At 54.5% G+C, this 27,117-nt stretch overlaps 1 protein-coding gene across 1 annotated transcript in view; it reads right to left on the bottom strand.

Moving 5' to 3' along the window:
- The window catches only part of FBN3 (fibrillin 3), a 239,039-nt gene that overhangs the window by 38,109 nt on the left and 173,813 nt on the right, over positions 1–27,117 (bottom strand). Inside the window, exons 36-48 of the mRNA XM_030540813.1 lie at positions 26,320–26,481; positions 17,077–17,145; positions 16,598–16,723; positions 15,172–15,297; positions 14,627–14,776; positions 13,906–13,977; positions 10,711–10,836; positions 8,618–8,743; positions 4,527–4,652; positions 4,128–4,244; positions 2,875–3,003; positions 973–1,092; positions 85–210 (exon numbers count right to left, since the gene is read on the bottom strand). Coding sequence (XP_030396673.1) covers positions 85–210; positions 973–1,092; positions 2,875–3,003; positions 4,128–4,244; positions 4,527–4,652; positions 8,618–8,743; positions 10,711–10,836; positions 13,906–13,977; positions 14,627–14,776; positions 15,172–15,297; positions 16,598–16,723; positions 17,077–17,145; positions 26,320–26,481 — 1,575 coding nt within the window. The remainder of the gene's footprint in view (positions 1–84; positions 211–972; positions 1,093–2,874; positions 3,004–4,127; positions 4,245–4,526; positions 4,653–8,617; positions 8,744–10,710; positions 10,837–13,905; positions 13,978–14,626; positions 14,777–15,171; positions 15,298–16,597; positions 16,724–17,076; positions 17,146–26,319; positions 26,482–27,117) is intronic.

A 27,117-nucleotide genomic window follows, 5' to 3' on the forward strand; every position in this document is an offset into this window, starting at 1 on the left:
ATTCCTACCTTGGCGCCCCTTCCCCACACATGAGCCCTGCCTCTGAGGACCCCCCGGGTTGTGGGCGAGGCTGCGCGCACTCACCAAAGCACCTGCGGCCGTTGTCGGACAGGACGAAGCCGGGGGGGCAGATGCACTGGAAGCTGCCGGGAGTGTTGGTGCAGGTACCAAACAGGCAGATGTTGGGCTCTTCCTCACACTCGTTGATATCTGGGAATGGGACGGACAGAGGAGTGGGTTAGACGTGTACCAGGGCAAAGATCTCAGCTCTTTCCATGGTGCCAAGCCCCTGGGCAGGTGCAGGGGCCCTGCAGAGCTCAGAAGTCACTCCTGCAGGAGAACAGGCATGTTTCCTGAGGGTTTCCACGGGGGGGTGGGGGGCGCACCTGTCCCCCAGTCACACCCACCTCCCACTCCTCCGTCTGAGCTGGTCCCCACAGCCCATCTCCCCTGCACAGAGCAGACTGCAGCCACACAGTGCCACTGCCCTAAGGGCCCAATACCCACCAGTGCCTGGCTCCCCATGAACACAGAGCAGTGAGCAAAGTCTGTGCTGCACTGGTCTCTACACAGCATGATGTCATGGCGACAGATCTCTTCCTCCCTCTCCAAAGCCAAGGGAATCACCACTAGCTATTCACAGTGCGGGGCCTATGACACATAACTGGGCAGTGCTGATTCTCTCCATTAGAGGCTGGTGGTGCCCACACATGCCATTTCCCTGGCATGTTCATTACAAGGTTAAAAATATCCCCTTAGCAATTGTGAAACTGTCAAGATGGGATTGAAGCATCCCTGGCCAGCCCTCTGCTACTCTGTGGCTGTCACGCGCCAGCCTTGACCTACACCCAATTGCTTTAGAGTGTAAGGCCTTGGGGCAGTGCCCGTATCCCTGCTGCCTAGGAAGCACCTGGCCCAGGCTGGTGACAGAGTAGCCCCTGTGCGGTGGTAGGATGGCGGAACCAACGTTACCGATGCAGTTGTCATTCTGCACTTCGTACCCCGGGGGGCAGATGCAGCGGAAAGAGCCTTCCAGGTTCTGACATGTCCCCGGAGAGCAGGTTCCAGGCAGGCTCACACACTCATTGATGTCTGCAAAGAAACAAGGGGGGAAAGTCACCCAGGGCTGGACTCCGGCTGCTTTGCCATGTGGAGTCTTCCTGGCCCACAGGCAGGGACTGCCCAACCATTGCGCATGCTACTGCCCTAGGGACCCTACATGGGCAGCAGGGGGAGCCATAGCCCAACAAGGCCCCACTGCTCCCCTTGAACCCCAGTGATCTCCTGTCCTCCCCCTGTGCTCCTCAGCTGCTGTGGGAATGCCCTGGCCCCTGGGAGCCGCCAGCACAGACAGAATCAAAGAATATCACGGTGGGAAGGGACCTCAGGAGGTCACCTAGTCCAACCCGCTGCTCAAAGCAGGGTCAATCCCCAGATTTTTACCCCCGTTCCCCAAATGGCCCCCTCAAGGAGTGAGCTCACAACCCTGGGTTTAGCAAGCCAATGCTCAAACCACAGAGCTATCCCTTCCCCCAGAAAGGGTGGGGCACACCGCTGCATGTCTCTGCACCGCACAGCGAGCCCAGCAGCTGAACATGGTGACTAGTTTGGCAACAACACCTCCACTAACCAGACCTTGGGAAGCTCTTCAAGCTCCTCTGACAGCAGGGCACCACCTGGGCCACCTTTGCCAAGAAGGCGTCTGGCCCCTGGGGTCTGCTGCTGAATAAGATCTGTGCTACCTACAACGACTGCTGTCTACAGGCCCATGTTCAACCAGTTCTCACACTTAAGTGCTGGAAACAGGGCAGTCATTTCCTGGTGCCAGGGGCCAGTGGGGGTCAGTCAGCAGGCTCAGTCGGAGGGCAGAGCTGTCATTGGGGATGCAGGGGAATGATCTTGCTCTGCATCAGGCTCAGGGTTTCCCACACTGTGCCCAACAGGGCTTCCTGGTCCAGGGAACTGAGCTGGGAACTCTGCAGCCAATGGGATAGTTTTTATGCCCCAAGAAAACTGCTGGTTGAGAAGGTACATGGCACCAGATCCCATGTTGGGTGGCCAAGTGCCTGGGTTTCTGACTGTAAAGTCTGGGCGAAAAGGGGACCTAATAGTGTCTGGTCAGATCTACTGACCGGACACTCAGAGTCTGGTTACTGTGGGCAGGGGATGCAGGGAGGTGCAGGGTCATCACTCACGCCAGCCCGACTCAGCCGGGGCCACCTCCTACCTGCGTCAGGTGGATGCAGTTCCCAGCCCCAGCTTGGCAGGTAAGACCCTCCTCACCTGGGCATGGTGAGGGTGGGAAGGGAAAAGCAGCAAGCGATGGGGGGGGAAGAGGAAGGGAGGAGAGGAGTGGGTGGGGGCAGGGCCTTAGGGGAAGAGGTGGGGCAGGAGCAGGGCTTTGGGGGAAAAGGGGCAGTGACAGGGCCTCAGGGGGAAGAGATGTGGCAGGAATGGGGCCTCGGGGAAAGAGGCATGGCAGGGGTGGGGCCTCAGGGGAAGAGGCTGGCAGGGGAGGTTCCAGCACTTCACCTGGAGCGTCCAGCTTTTAAATTTTATGAAGCTGGCAACCCTACTCCCATGGTGTCCCATACCAGGCGCGGAGCAGCGACTTTGCTCGATAACCCTCAGCTTGGCACTCGAGCCAGTGTCTGCAGCTAGCGAGAGCGCAGTAATGCATGAGCTCCCCCAAGCTCGGCCCTGGGATCTCTCCTGACTGAGACCCATGCTCCAGCCCCCAACCCCACAGTCATGGCCCTGAGCCAGAGCAGAGATTCCACATCTCTGAGCACATTTGCTGGAAGGGGCCTGCAGATGGTCGACTCACAGACCGGGCGTGATGAGAATTACAGCGGCTGCTGCCCAAGCACTCACCGACACAGTTCTTCCCATCCAGGGTCCGGTCATACCCTTCCTGGCACAGGCACTGGAAGGAGCCAATGCTGTTTATACACTGGCCATTCCGGCACACCTGCCCCCCCAGGGAGGAGCACTCGTCAATGTCTGCAGAGAGCAGGAGAGAAAAGCACAGTGGGAGAAACCCACAGGGTGAGTGTGTGACACCTGGCCCTCACACCCAGACAGCTGTTACTGTATGACGCCCAACCCTTATGACCTCACAGCTGTGACTGTATGACACCTGACCCTCACACTCATACAGCTATGACTGTGTGTGACATCCGACCCTCACACCCATATAGCTGTGACTGTGTGTGACACCTGACCCTCACACCCATACAGCTATGACTGTGTGTGACATCTGACCCTCACACCCATACAGCTGTGACTGTGTAACACCCAACCCTCACACCCACACAGCCATGGCTGTGTGACACTGACCCTTATGACCTCACAGCTGTGACTGCGTGACACCTGACCCTCACAACCATATAGCTGTGACTGTGTGACACCCGACCCTTACGACCTCACAGCTGTGACTGTGTGACACCCGACCCTCACACCCATACAACTGTGACTGTGTAACACCCAACCCTCACACCCACACAGCCATGGCTGTGTGACACTGACCCTTATGACCTCACACCTGTGACTGTGTGACACCTGACCCTCACACCCATATAACTGTGACTGTGTGACACCCGACCCTTGCGACCTCATGGCTGTGACTGTGTGACACCTGACCCTCACACCCACACAGCCATGGCTGTGTGACACTGACCCTTATGACCTCACACATGTGACTGTGTGACACCTGACCCTCACACCCATATAGCTGTGACTGTGTATGACACCCAACCCTCACACCCACACAGCCATCATCATGTGTCACCCAACCCTTATGCCCTTACAGCTTTGACTGAGTGACTCAACCCTCATCCCCACACAGCTGTCATTGTGTTTACAACCAACCCTTGTTCCCATACAGCCATGACTGTGAGATATCTGACTAGGGTGACCAGATGTTCTGATTTCATAGGGACACTCACTATTTTTGGGTCTTTTTCTGATATAGGCTCCTATTACCCCCACCCCCACCCTGATTTTTCACATTTGCTGTCTGGTCACCCTATATCTGACTCTCCCCACACCCACACAGCTGTGACTATGTGACACCTGATGCTCATGCCCACAGAGCAGTGACTGTGTGTGACACTGGAGTCTCTCACCCATGCAGTCATTATTGTGCGTCAGCTCGAAGCCAGGGAAGCACAGGCAGTTGTAGGAGCCGACTGTATTCTTGCAGGTGCCGTTCCCACAGGGCTGCCGGTCACATTCATCAATATCTGAAAAGAGAAGATCAGTGCAGATCAGGGGCTGAGTCCTCTCTTGGCTGGGGCTGGGCAGTCAGTCAGTGCTTCTCATGGTGGGGGCAGCAGCCTGGTGCGGCTTAGGTGAGCACGAGGACTCAGAAACCTGAGGCCCAGGAGATGCAATGGCCCAGCTCTCTGCTTGCCTGATGATGTGCTATGGCCCGTCCTCCCTCTGCAAGCCCACTCACCGGGCCCAGAGAGCTCTTGCTTTCTTTGGAAAGGGCTTAAATCTATTGTCAAGCCGTCTGCACTGACCCATGCACATGGTCTGCTCTCCTGTGGCCTTGAACCCGTTGTGACAGATGCAGATATAGCTGCCCTCGGTGTCCACACAATCCCCGTGGCTGCAGACATTGGGGATTTCCTGGCATTCATTGCGACCTACAACAAAAGAACCCAGAAAGCATGAATAGGAAAACCCCCAATCAAAGTGGGAACAGATGCTGTGGCCACATGGCTTCCATGCCTGTGGCCAGCAGTCTTGCTGAGCAGCAGCACTGCCAACACCCACGATTGTACTGCAAATCTCATGATATCTGGTGTTTTAATGACAGCCCCAGCTCTTGGAGCTCTGAGAAGCTCAGGACCTGTTTCTAAAAATAGCAAGTTGCTAGCTCTCCTGGCTGCAGAAAAACATGTGACAGCAGGACCCCTTGAGCAAGGCCTCTAGCTGCTCAGAACACAGGAGGCAAAGAAAAAGGACCCAGAATTTATTCTTTTTTGAAATCTCCTGATTTTTTTTGCCAATCACATGATTTTGAGGGCCCTGGTTCATGGACGGCAGAGGTATGAAATTAGAACATAAGAATGGCCATAATGTGTCTGACCAGTGGTCCATCTAGCCCAGTATCCTGCCTTCTGATCTGACAGTGGCCAATACCAGGTGCTCCAGAGGGAATGAACAGAACATGGCAATTATCAAGTGATCTAATCCATCATATAGTCCCAGCTTCTGGCAGTCAGAGGTTTAGGAACACCCAGAGCAGCATGGGGCTGCATCCCTGACCATCTGGGCTACTAGCCATTGGCCCTCTTCCCCAACACGCTCCCAGTCAATATGGAGATAGTTGAAATCCCCCATTATTGTGGAATTTTCTATTTTTATAGCCTCTCTAATCTCCTGCAGCATTTCACACTCACTATCACCATCCTGGTCAGGTGGTCGGTAGTACATGCCTGCTGCTATGTTCTTATTATTCAAGCAGGGAATGTCTATCCAGAGAGATTCCATGGTACAGTTTGATTCATTTCAGATTGTTACTATACTTGACTCTGCTTTCTTTCACATACAGTGCCCCTCCCCCACCAGCATGACCTACTCTGTTATTCCGATAGATTTTGTACCCTGGAATTACCATGTCCCATTGATTATCATCAATTATCATCGTTCCACCAAGTTTTTGTAGTGCCTATTATGCCAGTAGCCTCATTTAATACCAGGTGCTCAAGTTCATCCATCTTAGTATAACACTTCTAGCATTTGTATACAAACACTCGTCTACAATCATCACTGTTTAGTTGTCTGGCTTCATGTGATGTAATTGAATGGGACTCTTTTTTGTTTGCCTGTTTGTCTTCAGTTTCTACCTGTACTTTATCACATTCTAGCCTCTCCTCTTCACTAGCATATAGAGCAGAGGGGGTAGTCAACAGGTGGACCGTGGGCCAAATTTGGACCACCAGATGCTTTAAAATGGACCCCAAAATCTTTTTATTCACAACTTATTATCATTATTGTTATTTTTTTGTTATTTTCTCTAGCATCTGGACCTTGACTATACCTTGACCAAGAAATCTGGATCTTGACAAAAAATCATAGAATATAGAATATCAGGGTTGGATGGGACCTCAGGAGGTCATCTAGTCCTTGATATAGAGAATCTCATTTAACAAATCCTCTCCTAAGGGATCTGAACAGTGTGCTCCTCTGTCCCAATCGGCTTTCCATCAGCCCTCATCGGAATGAGACTGCCCCATCGAGAGGAATACATCCTGACCTAGTAGCACAATTCATCCCAATGTGTCTTCTTCTCTCACCCTCTCCAAAAATCTATGCTGGCCCTGCAGTGGAATATCAGTTTTCAAGATTATCTTGCTAGGCGTGGGGGCTTGAGAGCAATCTGAACATGAAAATCAGCTCCTTATCAGAAAAACAACAAGGAGTCCGGTGGCACCTTAAAGACTAACAGGTTTATTTGGGCATAAGCTTTCGTGGATAAAAAAACCTCACTTCTTCAGATGAGCTATTTTACCCACGAAAGTTTATGCCCAAATAAATCTGTTAGTGTTTAAGGTGCCACCGGACTTCTTGTTGTTTTTGTGGATACAGACTAACACGGCTGACTGTGTTTGAGGATCTCCTCGTCCAAATGACCTCCTGCCTGACTTGAATCACTAACCCTTTCCTGGGCCCTGCTGTGGTGAAATGATGCTGGGGGTAGGGATGGCACCACTTTAGTTAATGTTGCAGCAGGATTTCAATTTTAAAAGCAGTAAAAAAGACCTGTCAAACTTCTGTCTTCTGTGTTAGACTCTCACTGAAAATGTTTGTTATAGTCTGTGTACTACTTGATTTTTCTATAGAAGTTTGTTGTGGGGTGGAGATCATTTAAGGTTTGCTATGACTGTTCTAAAAAGGGCCATGTAATTCAATGTTTCCTATTGTCTGGCATTTCCTTTGGACTCCTTTCCAAGGAAGTACAGCACGTTGAAGGGTGCAAATGACAGGTGGGATGTCTTGGTTGCTGTGGACTGGATGAATGATTGTAGAACACTGAAACTTGTTCTCTGTGTTTATTGTTATGACAAATATGAATTATTCTTTTGACCAAGGACAGTATCCTGGTGCCACATTAGTTGGCATCAACTGTCTTTAGAATAGGGCTCTCTGTCATGGGTGCATATCCTGATGCTCAGCAAGCCCTTCGATCATGCTGATATTGATGAGAATCTCAGCTACTTGCTCTTCTTTGATCACAATCAGTCCCATTGCTTAGGAACGAGGGGGGAGGAGCATGCTGCATGATCTCTTTACTCTAATGCTACTGCTTCCTAGAGTCTTTCATCTTTCATCTATTCAATTAATATTCTTTTTCTTGATGATACTTTTGAAGTACAATCTGAGTCTGCATGTGGATTTAGAGCATTTTGCCACGTGGGCTGTTAAACCAGAAGTTTTTCTCTCAAGGCAAACCTTCCAGCAGGAGCCCCTGCAGAATACAGGCAGAAAATGCGACACACACATTTCTTAGAAAGCTGTGAAGAGCAGGACTTGAATTCATAGGACTTGGGTGCTGCTCAGGTTAAATGCCACAGTATGTCACCCTGAATCACCCAGCTGCCTGCAAACATTGGCGTGCAACAAAGCCCCAGTCCTAATGCATCTGCACAAATGACTTTGCCTGTCTTATCAGCTTGGCTTGAGCTGGACTAGAGATCCAACTTTTAGTCAGAATTACTTTTAAAATATTGCTTCCTCAAAGGCCCAGTGGGTGCCATACACTGGCTGGAATCAAACTGGAGCAGATGAGATCTGCTTGGGGAGGACCAGAGCCAGAGTGTGAGCCTCAGGTTTGTGCAAGAAGAAAATTAAGGCATGTGACTTTTAGGGAGGCTGTAACTCAGGAACCCCTTGCTCAAACAACCTCAAGTCTGGACAAGTAACCTTATCCCAGACCCCCAAGAGATTCAGCAATTTTCAAGACAATCTGACTCAGCATGTGGATTTTAGGGCATTTAGAAAAAATCAGCTGTCAAACAGCAAGCCAGTCTCAACCACAATGTTCATGGTGCTACTATAATAATCCAGACCTAGGAAGTGAGCTTGTCTGTTTCTCCACAGCCCAGGTACAAGCAAAGGTGCAGGCAATGGCAGTGTAAGCTGCCCCCATACTTGCCTCCCCCATGCACCCACCCCTAACCTAGAGGGGATGGGAGTATTTCATTCCCTCTGAGATTATCCCATACGCACAGTTTTCTGATGTGCCCATTAGCTACTGAACTGATGTAGCATTTCTGTGCTGACCTCAGACCTCTGTGTCCCTCTGAGTTGTGAAGCCCCCATGGATCCTCTGAGTGTGCAGCAGCAGGTCACAGTCACGAGACTTGTAAAAGAACCCAAGACTCCTTCCAAAACCATGACTGTGATGAGAACAATGACAGCTTCCCAGTCCCATTCCTGCCATCCCACGGCACAAGCCTCAGCAATGGAAACCCTTCCTTGACAAAGAGATGAGGTGAAGTGTGCTAGTGCACATCATTAGCAGTCCACGCTGCTTCCTGATGGTGGCTCTGTGCCCCACTTGAGCATTGCCTCTGCTATAGGTAGTCAACAGCACCCATCTTACCCACACAGGCTCCGCTAGGTGACAGCTTGTATCCGGTTGAGCATTCACACCTGTAACTGCCCGGGATGTTGATGCAATCAGCATTGCGCTGGCAAAGGTTCTCCCCGCTGCTGCACTCATCAATGTCTGCACAGAGAAAGAAACCACTGACACTGATGGCCCAGGGTGTGCGAGACCCTGTGTCAGTCACTATGGAATTGTGGGAGAACTGGAGCAGCCAAACTTCTGACGCTGACCGTGTAGGGTGTGCCAGACCTGGTGTCACCACGTCGCTGTGGGAAAACCAGAATGGCCAACCACTGACTCTGACCGTGCAGGACGTGCCAGACCTGGTGTCACCACGTCGCTGTGGGAAAACCAGAACGGCCAACCTCTGACGCTGACCGTGTAGGGTGTGCCAGACCTGGTGTCACCACGTCGCTGTGGGAAAACCAGAACGGCCAACCTCTGACGCTGACCGTGTAGGGTGTGCCAGACCTGGTGTCACCACATCGCTGTGGGAAAACCAGAACGGCCAACCTCTGACGCTGACCGTGTAGGGTGTGCCAGACCTGGTGTCACCACGTCGCTGTGGGAAAACCAGAATGGCCAACCACTGACTCTGACCGTGCAGGACGTGCCAGACCCTGGCGTCACCACGTTGCTGTGGGAAAACCAGAACGGCCAACCACTGACTCTGACTGTGTAGGGTGTGCCAGACCCTGGTGTCACCACGTCGCTGTGGGAAAACCAGAACGGCCAACCACTGACTCTGACCGTGCAGGGTGTGCCAGACCCTGGCATCACCACGTCGCTGTGGAAAAACCAGAATGGCCAACCACTGACTTTGACCATGCAGGGTGTGCCAGACCCTGGCGTCACCATATTGCTGTGGGAAAACCAGAACGGCCAACCACTGACTCTGACCGTGCAGGGTGTGCCAGACCCTGGCATCACCACGTCACTGTGGAAAAACCAGAATGGCCAACCACTGACTTTGACCGTGCAGGGCGTGCCAGACCCTGGCATCATTATGTTCCTCTGGGAAAACCAGAACGGCCAGCCACTGACTCTGACCGTGCAGACACAGAGATTTTTTTTTAATGGCAAAATTGTTTTGATTTAATTTTCTCAAAAATGTTTGAATCAAAATGTGCCATTTACCATTTATTTGGATAGTTTCTGGCGTTTGAAATAAGAAATGTGTTTTGGGTGGGATTTAAACCAAAAGCTATTTCAAAATATCATTTTCATAAATGTCATATCTCAAAAATGGGAAGTGAAAAATGAAAGCTCTCAAGAACAAACTCTGTTGTCAATTCTACACTTAAAACTCTGGTTGATGTACTCCGGTGCTCAGGGGTGGCCGCGGCAATGCGGATGGAAGAATGCTTCCATCGCCCAGCTACTGTCACTCGGGAAGGTGGCATTTCCACAGTGGCAGAAATCCCCCCGAGGCTGGGTCTACACTATGGGGTTATGTTGCACAGCTACGGCATCCTAGCTGTGCCGCTTACAGTCCCTGCAGTGTGGACATGGCCTGGGTAAAACAACTTTTAAAACACTTTTAAAAGATCATGTTTTGGGTGGAAATAGCTCTGTTTGGAGAGTTTGGCCTTCCCTGATGATCACCCACAAGACACTGTCTACACAGCACTCTCAGCCTGGGGCTCTGGGACATGGGCTTTCCAAGCCCATGCCTGAGTGTCCTCGCTGCTTTGCAAACAGGCTTACAGTGTTGGATGCAGGTCTCACAGCCGTGCTAATGTGCCGATACTGCAGTACACAGACCTCCTGACTCAGGTCTGTGGCTTGACCTGTGTCCAAACTGCAGAGTGACAGGCTTTGACTCGAATCACACCAGAACTCGGGCTCTGAGCAGGATCCTGGGACCTGAGTCCTTGCTGACCAGCATCAGATTGATTTGTGTGTGGACAGAAGAGGGGCTCTGGGCTCAAACCTGTGTCAGAGCCCGGGGCATGGTGTGCAGAGCTGGTCTCTTTCTCTTCATTAGTGCCATAGTGATGTGCCATGATGAGGGCCTGTCACCGTCTGCTCTGCCAGCATGACTGTAAGCCCTGAGGGCAGCCAGCCCTGCAGCCCCAGCCCGTTACCTTCGCAGATGAGCAGAATGTTGTTGTAGCTGAAACCGATGGGGCACTCGCACCGGAAGGATCCGATCTGGTTGATGCACACGCCATTGCTGCAGATAGCAGGGATCTCACTGCACTCGTCAATATCTGCACAGAGAACAAAATCCTGTCAGCGACCGGAGGGGTGGAGGACCAGGAGAGAGAGAGCGAGTGCTGGCTTGGGGATGGGGGAGGAGAGAGGCAGGGTCACGACGTCTGTCTCCCTCTCCTTGCCATAGCACTGGGGGTCCCAGGTCCAGCTATGGATATTTACAATGAGGGAGGATCCCAGGTGAATGACTCTCTCTGGCCTTGCAGGAAGTGGCTGTAGGCTCCAAAGACTTTCTCTCCCTTTCCTCCCTTGGCAGAGGCAGGGCCAGAGCAGGGTGTGGGCTGCTGTGCTCTGGCCCGAGGCAAAACAGGGGTCGCTGAAGGAACCTGCACTGGCTGGGCAAGTTTGGAAAGAATCCCAAATGAGTCCATGACTTTGCCTCTCCCCTGCTAGTGCCCTTGGGGCTGGCCCCAGCCTGGGAGAGCAGCTGGAAGGGGAAGCAGAACTGACAACCCAGGAAATGCCACTTGGTCAAGCTGAAAAGACCTGTGATTCCACCGTTGGCTCATCAAGTCCCAGACCAGGAGCCCTCTGCCCAGCCACTGGGCACAGCTGCTCACACAATTTAGGCAACTTGGTCTCTGCTTCTACATTCTGGGCTTCTTGGAGACTGGAAAATAAATGGGTCTTCCCCTTGCTCCATTCAGTTCTGTCTCAGAGCCAGAAGAGCTTGGCACCAAGGCCTGGGGGGAGACCTGACAGGGATAACATCTGCTCTCCCCTAAACCACCAGGGCTAGGGACTCCATCCTTCAAAGGCTACAGAGCAGCATCAGGATAGGTTGCAAGATCCTAGACCTTGACAGCACATCCAGAGGAGCATCTTGCTTTTTCTCCCCTAGAATCCAGACCTCATCTCTCAGTCTCTCTTCTGCAGTGCTCCACACCCTCTGCAAAGGACGGTTGGTGCCACTGGCAGGACAGGAGCGAGTGCTAGGAGTTTAGCTGTCAGGGCTCTGTGCCCTTTGTGCCAGCGGCTGCAGGAACACTGCACTCTCATGCAGTCCTGGCTTGGCCAGGCCCTGGTCCTGCCTGTGGGAGCCTTAGGTTCTGGTCTGTGCCGACTGCAACTGTCACACTTGGGGCTCCATCTTTATTGTGTCTCACTGAGTCTGGGTCCTGCAGACTCAGCGTGCCGTGAACTGGTGGGGACTGGGGAACTGCCAGCTTGGCAGCCTCAGCTGGGATCGTCCCGTCATGCCAGGGCCTTCCCTTTCTGTGCATCATCACTCAGACCTGGGGATCCAAGGCAGAAGGGACCTTTGTGACCTCCTCTATAACATGGTTGTGGCGACTGCTGTGTGGTGCTGCTTACCTGCTCCATTACTGTTCTGTCTCCTGGTTCCTGTGCCCTGAACTCAGGGTTCCTGTTCCTGTTTCGGCTGTGTGTGTGTGCAGGCATGTGGGTGAGTGTGTGTGCACGTGTATGTGTGTGGGTGTGTGCACATACCCACACACATACACACACTCTGCTGCTACATATCTGCTGTTCCGACTGTTACCGTGTTTAGTTTGGACTATTGCTGACCCAAGGGGTTCACGGTTATTACATGTTTTGATTGACAACCTCCCTGGGTGTCTTGCTTCATTTTGTGTGGGGTTTTGGACTGCTGTTCCAGGGTGCATCTGAGCATAACATCACGGAGTCGAGGATGGGATGAATCCATGTGAACTCCTACAGAAGATCTTTGAGAAAACCAACCCCTCTTAGTGTAGAAATTGCCAGCGATGGAGAACTTACCGCAACCCCTGGTAAACTGTTCCAAGGGTTAATTGCTCTCACTGTTGAAAACGTACACCTTCTTTCGAGTCGGAATCTGCCTAGCTTCAACTTCTAGCCTGCCAGACTGAAGAGCTCATTGTCAAATATTTGTTCCCCATGTAGATACTTATAGAGTGTAATCAGCTCACCCCTTGCCTTCTCTTTGCTGAGCTAAATAGATGGAGCTTCTTAAGTCTCTCACTACAAGGCAGGTTTTCCAGTCCTTTGATCATTCTCATGGCTCTTCTCTGACCCCTCTCCAGCCTACACCACCAGAGTGGCTGGGCTCTCTCTGGGAGCAGAACTTGGCTTGCAACTTCTTTGCTACTGGGGGTGACACACATGTGAAGGAAAGACCCCAGCTCAAGTGTCAGGCTCCAGCTGACCCTGTCAGGCATTCAGCAAAACTCAAAGCTCTCAGAATGCTCCGAGATGAGGGTTGTGGGCGAGCGCCCCACTCCTCCGGCCCAGTGGAACTCTACCCCTGGGGTAAAGCTCATCTTTGGGAGACAGAACCATGCAGGGGGGAAGGAATAGCACAATGGTTTGAGCACTGGCCTACTAAACCCAGAGTTGTGAGTTCAATCCTTGAGGGGGCCACTTAGGGATCTGGGACAAAAATTGTTCCTGCTAGTGAAGGCAGGGGGCTGGACTCAATGACCTTTCAAGGTCCCTTCCAGTTCTAGGAGATTGGTATATCTCCAATTATTATCTATTACCAGACATCCTGGGCCATGCTGGGTGTGTGTACCAGAGTGTGGAACTCCCCCAGGAACCAAAGACCAGCCCACACATCTCTGCCTTCTGCAACAAGTGCCAGGTGTATCTTCCAACTGGCCTCAGAGAGAACGCAGAGCAGCTGGGTACTTGATTAAAAAAACCCTACCAAAACAGAGACTGCACTGCACTCATGATTCTACCCTGGGGAGAGGAAGAGAGCAAGAAGGAACCACACAGGAGTCTCGTAACTTAATGATGTTGTGGATGGTGCTTTAGATACTCTGGTGATCAGGGAGGGATAAGAATAGAATCAAGCTGAGCCAGCACAGGGCACACACAAAACCCTGGGGATCCCTGTAAGCAGCGTCCATGTGCACATGGTGCTGCCCTCGGTCTCCCCACTGCAAGGCCAGGCCCTGTTTTGGCCTTCTCACTCCCCTCCTGCTTCTCCTTGCCCCTAGCCTCACGCACACAGAGGAGGGGAAATCAGGCAATGAGCAGGGGGAAGGGGCAGGAGCAGGACTTGGGCTGGCAGTGTGTGTGGGCAAAGGCAGCAGCTCTGTGAGGGCCCCAGCGGTACTCACCGATTGGCTTCCCTGTGTGAATGTCGATGATAAAGCCAGGGGCCTGGTTCCCACAAAGGATCTGGTACTCAGCTGGAAGGGAAAGGACAAGGTTACATAGGACACCCAGCAGACAGACCGGGATGTACGAGTATGAGTGGCCCTGGGGCACAGAGCACCCATGGGGTGAAACCCTATAACCAGGGATGACCACAGAGACAGCAGGGAACGCCTATCTCCGTGCCAGGAAGTTACCTGTGTGCCATTGCAGGGCTGGGACCCTTCACAACCCCCTTCCCCCCTGCACACACAGTCCCCTCCTCCGCTCCTCATACAGCACCCCCTCCCACTGCACAGTTTAGAACCACAGAAAGACACCTCCCTTTCCCTCCCCCCAACCGTATGCTGGGACCTCAGGGCTACACACACACACACCCCACCCCAGGCTGCACACACAGCATGGCCTGGGATGGTTGCACGGTCTGCTCCACAGAGGCTTTTGGTATTGTCCATCACGGGATCTCTGCCGTCGCCCAGCCCCTGCAGGGAGCATGCTGCCCTGCACAGCCTGGGGGAGGCGATGCTGTCACTCACTCGCTAGGCCAGGGTTGTTCTCCGCACAGCTGTCAGCTGGGAGCAGAACAATCCTGTGCCCCATGACACCAGGGGTAGCCAGATGCAGAGTGCCCAGGGACGGGGGAGCTCCCCCAGCCAGACCCTTCTCCGGGTGCAGGGGACTCACGGCTGGCGGGAGTGGGGCAGGGCTCGCAGGGTTTGTTCCAGGCCTTGCCGATGTTGTAGGAGCAGCAGCACATCTTCTTGGTCATGTTGAAGGCGAGTTCGTTCTCACAGGTGTCGTTGTAGTTGCGGTAGCACACGCTCTTCCTCATGTCTGGGAAGGGGACACAGTTCAGATCATGCTGCTCTGGGGGCTGCCGGCTGCGCCTCGGGCACCAGACACCGGGGGGGCACAGAGCAGGGCCAATGCTGAGAACAGCTATCCCCTGACCCGACCCTGCTAGCTCCTGGCACCACGGGCCTTGGCTGCCCAACGATCATCCTTGTCCTGAAGAGAGAGACACTGGATCCCAGAGACATGGCGGCTGGCCCGGGTTCCACCGGGAGCACAGCCCAGCTTGCCCCTGTGCCAGCCTCACGGGCACCACTCTCCCTGCTGTCTCATCACCGTGTTGCCTGTAGTGAATGAGTAAAGCTAGCAGGGCCCCTGGGCATTCCCAGCCTGCTCCCTCCCAGCCCCCTCCCTGCTGCCTGGAGATGGCACCGTACCCATGCAGTTGTTTCCTCCGTTGACCTGCATGTACTCAGGGGGGCACACACAGGTGTAGTTGCCCAGGGTGTTGTAGCAAGTCCCAGGGCCACAGATCCCGATGTGGGCAGAGCACTCGTCAATATCTGCCAAAAGTAATGACAAGATTACACCTGCACGCACAGGGCGGGGGGGGGGGATCAGGCCTGGCACAGGGGATGAGGGGCAGGCCTGGCAGAGGGGACAGGGGCAGATCTGACATAGGGCGGGGGGAAAGGCCTGGCACCGGACGGGGAGGCAGGACTGGCACGGGAGGGGGTAGATCTGACACAGGGAGGGGGTGCAGGACTAGCATAGGGCATGAGGCAGGACTCGCACAGGGCGGAGGGGCAGGCATGGCACAGGGTGGAGGGGAGCCTGGCCCAGGGCAGGGGGGGTAGGTCTGGCACAGGGGACAGGGACAGGCCTGGCACAGGAGTCAGGGGAAGGGGCATTGCCAAGGTCACCCCGCAGGCAGGGATCCCATACAGACATCAGCCCCGCTTTGCTGAGAGCTGGGACTGTGCTGCCAATGGAGTCCTGCACCCCAAAGGGAGGGAGGGATCCTCCCCAGCAAGCATGGGGCTGGGCCGGGGGTCTCTGGGGAAGGAACAAAGGGATCAGAGCAAAGGGCAGGTCGCACGGCTGTCTTGTGAGTTGCTACGAGCCACACACCACATCAGGGCATCACACATAAACACACACGAACATACAGCCCTACGCACAAACATACATCCCCCGTACACACACAGAGACACGCACCCCCCAGCCACACACACAAACATGTACACATATAGACATGCACACCCCCTGTGCGTACACACCTCCACACATACACGCACCATCCTACATGCATGTGTACACATACATGCACATGTGCACACACTCAGAAATGCACACTTCTATGCATGCGCATGCACCCACACGTGCATCCAGACACTCCCCACGCATGCACATACAGACGTACACTCCCCATGCATGCATGCATCCCCCCATGTGTACACACACATGGACACACACTCTCCCACACACACATGTACACACACACACATGTACACAGACACATTCTCCCGCACATATGTGTATGCACACACACACACACACACTTTCCTGCACACATGTGTACATGCACACAGACACTCTCCTGCACATACGTGTATATACACAGACACTTTCCCGCACAAACATGTACCCCCCCCTCCACAGGCACATTCTTCTGCACACTGGTACACACACACACACACACTCTCCTGCATGCATGTACACACACACACACACTCTGCTGCACACATGTGTACACGCACACACTCCGCATGCACATGTGCACACGCACAGACACACTCTGCACACACATGTACACACATACACACACAGACACACTCTCCTGCACATGTGCCAGCGCGGTACCTTCACAGATGCGTGTGTCCTCGTTGAGGTAGTAGCCCAGGGGGCACTCGCACTGGAAGCTGCCAAAAGTGTTCACACAGTTGCCCCCCTGGCAGAGGCCTGGCAGCTCCTGGCACTCGTCGATATCTGTGAATGGAGAGTGCAGGGAAGCACTCGACCCCCCGACCAAGCCCTGGCAGCCCCCAAGGCAGGGGTCCCCAGTGTGTGCTGTTGGCACACAGCCACAGCTCACACCCACTGCCTCTGGGTGTGGATCAGCACCTGGGTGCAGCGGAACTGGCGGCCGCAAGGCTCAGGCTGAGGGGCACAGACTCATCATATGGTGCGGAAGGGCCAGAACCTGTCAGCTGGCCTCAGCCTGTGAGCAGAGGAAGCGGGGGCTGAGAGCACCTCCGGCTGGGCTGGAGCCCCTGGGCCGTGAAGCCTGAGGATGTGTGTTCCCTGGAATGGGGGGGCATGTGGGTGCCAATTCTGCTTACCCTCCAGGATGACTGTGATGGGGTTGGGCCTGAAGCCTTCTCCTCCGGGGCACAGGGTCTTGTACTCAGCTGCAGGAAGAGAGTCAGTTACTGGGTGGCACTGAATTGTGCTGAGTGGTTCCCCGTGGAGAAACCAGCCAGAAAGCAGGGAAAGATACAGGCCGTGAGTGCCAAACTGCTCCAGGTTCAGGCCGGAGCAGCCCAACCCAGTCTCTCGCACCCCAGCCTGGCCTGTCCCATGCCTCCCCAGCCCCCGGCCCAGCTCATCACACCGTGATCCAGAGTGATGCTCCCAAGAGAAAGGAACAACCAATGGTAGGAGAATGGATAACAAGAAGAAATATAGTGGGAGATCTTAATTTCCCAGATAGTGATTGCAGGAGAAATTCTACTAGTAAGGGTAGGGCCAAGATATTCCTGGATGTGATAGCTGACAGATTCCTTCACCAAATAGTCACGAAAAAACAAGAGGCCATGCCGTGTTACGTTTAGCATTGGTAAGTTGTGAGATAGAAGAACTGGTTGTAGAGGACAATTTTGGTTTGAGTGATCATGAGTTAATTTAATTTAAATTACATGGAAGACTAAACAAAAACAGATCTGCAACTAGGGGCCTCGATTTCAAAAGGAGAAACTTAAAAAGTGAAGGAAATTAGTTAGTGATAGAAGAACTCAAGTGTCTAAATGTGGAGGAGTCTTGGAATTACTTTAAGTCGAAGTTGCAGAAATTATCTGGAGCCTGCACCCAAGCAGGAGGAAACATTTGTAGGGAAGGGTGGTAGAGTAAACTGCATGAACAAGCAGGTGATTAAGAGAAAGCAGAAGACCTACAACGAATGGAAGATGAGATGGATCAGCACGAAAAGCTACCTCATGGAGGTCAGAAAGCGTAGGGAAAGTGTGAGAACTGCCAAGAGCCAAGCAGAATGGGCCTTACAAAGGGAATTCAAACCAACAGTAAAAGGTTCTATAGCCATATAAATAAATAAACAAGGAAAGAAGAAGTGGGACTGCTAAACCCTGAGGATGCGGTGGAGATTAAAGATAATCTGGACATGGCCTCGGGTTTTAATAAGACTAATGAGGACCTTGGGGGTAATGGCAAGATGGCTAATGAGAACAAGGATATAGAAGTAGAAGTTACCACCTCCAAGGTGAATGCCAAACTCAAATGGCTTAATGGGACCAAGCTGGGGAGGGGCCTAGATAATCTCCATCCAGGAATATTAAAGAAACTGGAGCATGAAATTGCAAGCCCAACAGCAAGGATTTTTAATTAATCTGTAAATTTAGCAGTCATACACTATGACTAGAGAGTTGCAAATATAGTACCTATATTTAAGAAAGAAAAGAGAAGTGATCTGGAAAACTACAGGTCAGTTAATTTGACCTCAATTATACGCAAGGTCTTGGAACAAATTTTGAAAGTGAAAGTAGATAAGGACATAGAGGTAAATGGTAATTGGGATAAAACATGACATAGTTTTACTAAAGATCTTTTTCTTTTGAGGAGATAACTGATTTTCCAGACAAAGGAAATTCAGTAGGTCTAATTAACCCGGATTTCTTAAAGTATTTGCTACAGTTCCACATGAGAAATTATTAGTTAAACAGGAGAAGATGGGGATTAATAAAAGAACCAAAAGGTGGGTAAGGAACTAGTTAAAGGGGAGACTACAACGGGTTGTACTGAAAAGTGAACTGTAAGCCTGGATGGAGGTTACTACTGGAATTCCTCAGGCCTTGGGCCAATCTTATTTAACATTTTCATTAATGACTTTGGCACAAAAAGTGGGAGTGTGCTAAGAAAATCTGCGGATGACACAAAGTTGGGGGGTATTGCCAATATGGAGGAGGACCAGAATATCATATCATACAAGAAGATCTGGATGACCTTGAAAACTAGAGTAATAGAAATGGGATGAAATGTAACAGTGCAAAGTGCAAGGTCATGCACATATAGACTAACAACAAGAAGTCTGGTATAAGCTGGGGACGTACCAGTTGGAAGTGACAGAGGAGGAGAAAGATCTGGCTGTGCTGGTTGATCACAGGATGATGATGAGCTACCATTGTGATGTGGCCATGAAAAAGGCTAATGAAATCCTAGGATGCATCAGGTGAGGCACAAGGCACTGGTAAGATCTCACCCAGAATAGTGTGTGCAATTTTGGTCTCCCATGTTTGAGAGATGGATTCAAACTGGAACAGGTGCGGAGAAGAGCTATTCAGATAATGAGAGGAATTGAGAAAAACCAGTTACTAACCTTTCGGTAAGTGTTTTTCTTCAAGATGTGTTGCACCACTCGATTCCCTGGTAGGTGTTTGGGCGCTCTAGTGCACAGGTGTCAGAAAAGTGTTACCCTTAGTGGTACTCGTCAGGGTGGCCTGAAAGCCTCGGCTGTCTCGTGCATGTTGCACAGGCATAAAGAGCTGAACTGCCCTGATCCCTCTCAGCTGTTTACCATGAAGCGACTCCAATGGTGATGGGAGGGAGGATGGGTTATGGAATGGACACGTGCAACACATCTCAAAGAACAACAATTATGGCAAGGTTAGTGACTGTTTTTTATTCTTCGAGTGATTGCCCATGCCTATTCCACGGCAGGTAACTCACAAGCAGTCCCCTCTAGAAGTGGTTTCAGAGTCTATTTGAACAGAGACTGGGGGACCACTTAGCCATCATCTCTAGATTGTTGAGAGATTGCGCAGTGAGAGGCAAACGTGTGACTGATGACCAGGTTGCTGCTTTGCAAATATCTAATTTGAGCCGGAAATGCCACAGAGGCCACTTGGGATCTACTCAAATGACCTAATACACTATCTGGTGGCTTCACGTTAGCCAGCTGGTAACATCAGTGAACACAATTGGATACCATGATGAAATCCTCTGTGTGGAAACTGGACTGCCCTTCAGTCTCTCTGCACATGCAATAAACCATTGAGATGAAGACCTGAAAGTTGTAGTCCACTCCAGATAAATGCTAACACCCTTCTAAGGTGCAATGTCGCCTCTCTCTTACTACGATGAAGTTTGGGAAGATCAGTAAGCAAACTGCCTAGTTGGTATGAAAAGTGGACACCAGTTCTGTAGGGATACTTGGATAGCATGAAGGTAGACTTTATCTACATAAAAACGGCATGTGGTGATGGAGGGGCTGATACGCTCTCAACTCCCCATCTCTTCTGGCTGATGTAATAGCTACTGAAAATGCTACCTTTGTTGAAAGGTGCAACAGAGAGCAGGTTGCTAGAGGCTCACAGGGCGACCTGTAAACTTTGGTCCATGACGGAGTTGGATTCTGTACATGTGGAAACGGTCTGTCCAGTCCCTTTCAAACTCCTAGGGCTGTCGGGTTGGGGAAAAAGAAGCAGTTATCTGCAGAGGATGATACAGCTGCAAGATGAACTCTGATCCATCCAATCGCCAATCCCTGCTGTTTCAGACACAAAAGAGAGTCCAGCACATGTGGAATAGAAACTAGAATATGGGTTGCCCCTTTCCACCACGACCAGGCAGAAAACCTCTTCCACTTCGCAAGGGAAGTTTCCTCGCTGATGGTTTTCTCCTATTCAGCAGTGTCCCTGGCCCCTCTCTGATGCAGGACTCCTCTGCCGAAGAGTGAGGCTAAGCCTGTAAGTCCAGAGCGAAGCTTTGCATTGTATGTGTCAGCAAGGCCCTTTGTAGAATCCAGCACTGCTCCAATAAATTCTGTTGTCTCTACTGGAGACAGGCCTGCCTTGATCGTTGATTGCGTTGATCAGGACGCTGAGCGCATTAAAGGAGACTGGATTACGCAAATGCTGGACACCCCTGAGACCTCTGATCGGCCAGGTGGCCAGGTAAGGGAGTACCTGAATCCTTAAGCTTCAGAGGAAAGCTGCTACCACCACCATATGCTCCATCGAAACACAAGGGGCAGCTGAGGAACTGAAGGGTTGTGAACTCAGCAACACTGGTTCTACGTGGTGCCGGGCACTCAGTGACACTGGCTCTATGCGGCGCCAGGCGCTCAGTGACACCGGCTCTACATGGGGCCAGGAGCTCAGTGACACCGGCTCTACGTGGCGTCCAGGATGCTCAGTGACACCGGCTCTACAGTGGCGTCGGGTGCTCAGCTGACACCGGCTCTACAGTGGCGCCAGGGCTGCTCAGTGACACTGGCTCTATGCGGCGCCAGGCGCTCAGTGACACCGGCTCTACATGGGGCCAGGAGCTCAGTGACACCGGCTCTACGTGGGGCCAGGAGCTCAGTGTCACCGGCTCTATGCGGGGCCGGGCGCTCAGTGACACCGGCTCTACACAGGGCCGGGTGCTCAGTGACACTGGCTCTACGCGGGGCCGGGTGCTCAGCGACAGTGGCTCTATGCGGCGCCAGGCGCTCAGTGACACCGGCTCTACATGGGGCCAGGAGCTCAGTGACACCGGCTCTACGTGGCGTCGGGTGCTCAGTGACACCGGCTCTACACAGGGCCGGGTGCTCAGCGACACCGGATCTACGTGGCGCCAGGCGCTCAGTGACACTGGCTCTATGCGGCGCCAGGCGCTCAGTGACACCGGCTCTACATGGGGCCAGGAGCTCAGTGTCACCGGCTCTATGCGGGGCCGGGCGCTCAGTGACACCGGCTCTACACAGGGCCGGGTGCTCAGTGACACTGGCTCTATGCGGCGCCAGGCGCTCAGTGACACCGGCTCTACATGGGGCCAGGAGCTCAGTGTCACCGGCTCTATGCGGGGCCGGGCGCTCAGTGACACCGGCTCTACACAGGGCCGGGTGCTCAGCGACACCGGCTCTATGCGGCGCCAGGCGCTCAGTGACACCGGCTCTACATGGGGCCAGGAGCTCAGTGACACTGGCTCTACATGGGGCCAGGAGCTCAGTGACACCGGCTCTACACAGGGCCGGGTGCTCAGCGACACCGGCTCTACGCGGGGCAGGGCGCTCAGCGACACCGGCTCTATGTGGCGTCGGGTGATCAGTGACACTGGCTCTACACAGGGCCGGGTGCTCAGTGACACCGGCTCTACGCGGGGCAGGGCGCTCAGTGACACCGGCTCTACGTGGCGTCGGGTGTTCAGTGACACCGGCTCTACACAGGGCTGGGCGCTCAGCGACACCGGCTCTACATGGGGCCAGGAGCTCAATGACACCGGCTCTACGTGGCGTCGGGTGCTCAGTGACACCGGCTCTACACAGGGCCGGGTGCTCAGCGACACCGGCTCTACGCGGGGCAGGGCGCTCAGCGACACCGGCTCTATGTGGCGTCGGGTGTTCAGTGACACCGGCTCTACACAGGGCAGGGCGCTCAGCGACACCGGCTCTACGCAGGGCAGGGCGCTCAGCGACACCGGCTCTACGCAGGGCAGGGCGCTCAGTGACACCGGCTCTACGTGGCGTCGGGTGCTCAGTGACACCGGCTCTACACAGGGATGGGTGCTCAGTGACACCGGCTCTACGCGGGGCAGGGCGCTCAGTGACACCAGCTCTACGTGGCGTCGGGTGTTCAGTGACACCGGCTCTACACAGGGCAGGGCGCTCAGCGACACGGGCTCTACGCAGGGCAGGGCGCTCAGTGACACCGGCTCTACGTGGCGTCGGGTGCTCAGTGACACCGGCTCTACACAGGGCTGGGTGCTCAGCGACACCGGCTCTACGCGGGGCAGGGCGCTCAGTGACACCGGCTCTACGCGGGGCAGGACGCTCAGTGACACCGGCTCTATGTGGCGTCGGGTGCTCAGTGACACCGGATCTACACAGGGCCGGGTGCTCAGTGACACCGGCTCTACGCGGGGCAGGGTGCTCAGTGACACCGGCTCTACGTGGCGTCGGGTGTTCAGTGACACCGGCTCTACACAGGGCCGGGTGCTCAGTGACACCGGCTCTACGCGGGGCAGGGCGCTCAGTGACACCGGCTCTACGCGGGGCAGGGCGCTCAGCGACACCGGCTCTACGCGGGGCAGGGCACTCAGTGACACCGGCTCTACGTGGCGTCGGGTGCTCAGTGACACCGGCTCTACACAGGGCCGGGTGCTCAGCGACACCGGCTCTACGCGGGGCAGGGCGCTCAGCGACACCGGCTCTATGTGGCGTCGGGTGCTCAGTGACACCGGCTCTACACAGGGCCGGGTGCTCAGTGACACCGGCTCTACGCGGGGCAGGGCGCTCAGTGACACCGGCTCTACACAGGGCCGCGTGCTCAGTGACACCGGCTCTACGCGGGGCAGGGCGCTCAGTGACACCGGCTCTACACAGGGCCGGGTGCTCAGTGACACCGGCTCTACACAGGGCAGGGCGCTCAGCGACACCGGCTCTACGCGGGGCAGGGCGCTCAGTGACACCGGCTCTACGTGGCGTCGGGTGCTCAGTGACACCGGCTCTACACAGGGCCGGGTGCTCAGCGACACCGGCTCTACGCAGGGCAGGGCGCTCAGTGACACTGGTTCTATGCAGCGCCGGGCGCTCAACGACACCAGCTCTACGCAGGGCCGGGCACTCAGCGACAGCGGCTCTACACAGTGCCGGGCGCTCAGCAACACCGGCTCTACGTGGGGCCGGGCGCTCAGTGACACCGGCTCTATGCAGGGCCAGGCGCTCAGCGAAACTGGCTCTACGCAGCGCCGGGCACTCAGCGACACCGGCTCTACACAGCACCAGCTGCTCAATGACACCGGCTCTACATGGGGCCAGGCGCTCAGCGACACTGGCTCTATGCAGCGCTGGGTGCTCAGCGACACTGGCTCTACGCAGCGCTGGGTGCTCAGCGACACCAGCTCTACACGGCGCTGGGCGCTCAGTGACACTGGCTCTACGCAGCGCTGGGTGCTCAGTGACACCGGCTCTATACGGCACCGGGTGCTCAGTGACACTGGCTCTACGCGGCGCCGGGCGCTCAGCGACACTGGCTCTACGCAGCACTGGGTGCTCAGCGACACTGGCTCTACGCAGCGCTGGGTGCTCAGTGACACCGGCTCTACGCAGTGCTGGGTGCTCAGTGACACTGGCTCTATGCGGCGCCGGGCGCTCAGCAACACTGGCTCTACGCAGCACTGGGTGCTCAGCGACACTGGCTCTACACAGCGCTGGGTGCTCAGTGACACCGGCTCTACGCAGCGCTGGGTGCTCAGCGACACTGGCTCTCTGCGGCGGTGGGTGCTCAGTGACACCAGCTCTATACGGCGCCGGGCGCTCAGTGACACTGGCTCTCTGCGGCGGTGGGTGCTCAGTGACACTGGCTCTATACGGCGCCGGGCGCTCAGTGACACTGGCTCTCTGCGGCGGTGGGTGCTCAGTGACACCGGCTCTACGCAGGGCTGGGTGCTCAGCAACACTGGATCTACGTGGCGCTGGGTGCTCAGTGACACCAGCTCTATACGGCGCCGGGCGCTCAGTGACACTGGCTCTCTGCGGCGGTGGGTGCTCAGTGACACCGGCTCTATGAAGGGCTGGGTGCTCAGCGACACTGGATCTACGTGGCGCTGGGTGCTCAGCGACACCAGCTCTATACGGTGCCGGGCGCTCAGTGACACTGGCTCTCTGCGGCGGTGGGTGCTCAGCGACACCAGCTCTATACGGCGCCGGGCGCTCAGTGACACTGGCTCTCTGCGGCGGTGGGTGCTCAGTGACACCGGCTCTACGCAGGGCTGGGTGCTCAGCGACACTGGATCTACGTGGCGCTGGGTGCTCAGTGACACCGGCTCTATGCGGCGCCGGGCACTCAGTGACACTGGCTCTCTGCGGCGGTGGGTGCTCAGTGACACCGGCTCTACGCAGGGCTGGGTGCTCAGCGACACTGGATCTACGTGGCGCTGGGTGCTCAGCGACACCAGCTCTATACGGCGCCGGGTGCTCAGTGACACTGGCTCTACGCGGCGCCGGGCGCTCAATGACACTGGCTCTACGCAGGGCTGGGTGCTCAGCGACACTGGATCTACGTGGCGCTGGGAGCTCAGCGACACCAGCTCTATACGGCGCCGGGTGCTCAGTGACACTGGCTCTATGCGGTGCCTGGCGCTCAATGACACTGGCTCTACGCGGGGCCGGGCGCTCAGCGACACGGGTTCTACACAGCGCTGGGTGCTCAGCAACACCGGCTCTAAGCGGGGCCGGGCGCTGTTTGCAGTGTGAGTAAAGACTTGGAGAAGGAAGGCCAGGGAGCTCCCCCGACTGTTAAAGGCTGTAGGAAGAACCTGAGGTGAGTCAGGGGCAGCTCGCCCTTTTATGCTTGATGCTGTATGGGAGACAGAATAGGGCACTTGGGCTGCCCCGACAGGTACTGCTAAAATTAAAGTCTCTCCACCAGCTGTGCACTGGAGCTTGGCTTGTTTAGCCAGAGTGGACGAAGGCTGAGGGGAGATACGACACCGAAGGGATAAACACTAGAGAGGTGGCGGAATTCTTTAAGTTAAGGGCCAGTGTTGGCACAAGAAGAAATGTCTTTAAACTGATCATCAGCAAGTTTGGGCTCAAAGTCTGAAGAAGGTTTCTAAGCAGCGCAGGAGGAACAGCCTTCCCAGGGGAATAGGCATCCTAAACAGCCTACCTGGGCTCAAGACTGAGCAGGATACATTTATGGAGGAGATGGTGTGAGGAGCCTGCCTATAACAGCATGTGACCCATCTGCGACTGCTACTGGCAAATATCCCCAGTGGCTGGTGATGGGACGCTGGAGAGAAGGGGCTCTGAGTTACTACAGAGATTCCTTTCCAGGTGTCTGGCTCGTGGGTCTTTCTCATGGTTCAACTGATAACCATATTTGGGGTCAGGAGAGAATATTCCCCCAGGTCTGATTGGCAGAGACCCTGGTGGTTTTCCAGCCCAGGTCACTTGGAGGTTTGAACGAGAGTAAATGGTGGAGTCTCTATAACTGGAAGTCTTTAAATCAAGATTTGAGGACATCAGTGACTCAGCCAGAGGTTCTGGGCCTATTACAGGAGTGGGTGGGTGAGGTTCTGTAGTCCGCAAAGTGCCAGAGATCAGACTAGATGATCATGATGGTCCTGCCTGGTCTAAAAGTCTCTGTCTCACTCACATCCAGCCCTCAGCTCATCCCATCCTCCCTGATACAGAGTGATGCACCCAGGCCCTGCCTGTCCACCTGACCCTACAGCATGTACCAATGCAGCCCATACCCCACCCCTGCTTCCCCATGTCTCAGGTCCAACCTGCTCCAGCCCTTTGGAGCAGAGCCGAGCACTAACCCCATTGCATGTGAGATTCACCCCAGAGCACTTCCCCTACTCACTTGTGTTGGCTGGAGGGCAGAGCTCACAGGGGTTCCCCCAGGCACGGCCCAGCGAGCAGCAGCAGGAGGCCCGAGTGACGCCTACTCCGATTTCAGCGCTGCACGAGATCCCACCATCCCCGCGGTCCTGAGTGTCCAGGAAACAGTTCCCAACACGGGTGTCTGCACAGGGCAGGGCAGAAAGGAGACAGTGAGCCTCGGGTGAGCAAAGCCCCCCGCGTTGCCCAAGCTGGCAGAGAGGGAAGGGTGCAGCAGATCCTGGCAGCAATGGAGGAAGCCTCTTGCAATGACCCAGGACCTGCCCCTCCTGATAACAGCCGAGTTCCCTTCACCTGCTTTCCCCAGTCTGTCACTCTGGCCCAGCCCCACAAAGGGACATAGTGCCTAGCAAATCACAGGAACACCCGTACCCCACAATGCTGAGTTAGGCACCCAGGTCTCTGGACAATGCATATGGAGAGCTAGCCCCCTGGATTCACAAAAGCCAGCCTGCTAGGGAGCCTGCTAAGGGCTTGTCTACATCAGAAAGTTGCAGCGCTGGTGAGGGAGTTACAGCGCTGCAACTTTGAGAGTGTCCACATCTGCAGGGCATCACCAGCGCTGCAACTCCCTGTTTGCAGCGCTGGCCGTACTCCCGTTTTGTCTCGGGTGTAGAGGATCCAGCGCTGGTGATCCAGCGCTGGTAATGCAATGTAGACACTCACCAGCGCTTTTCTTGACCTCCGTGGAAGGAGGAAGCCTCTGGTAATCAAGCTGGTTTCCTTTCCCGGTTTGCTCTCTCGGTCCCGGAGCCAGCCA

The sequence above is a fragment of the Gopherus evgoodei genome, chromosome 22 (assembly GCF_007399415.2).
Source record: "Gopherus evgoodei ecotype Sinaloan lineage chromosome 22, rGopEvg1_v1.p, whole genome shotgun sequence".
NCBI lineage: Eukaryota > Metazoa > Chordata > Testudines > Testudinidae > Gopherus > Gopherus evgoodei.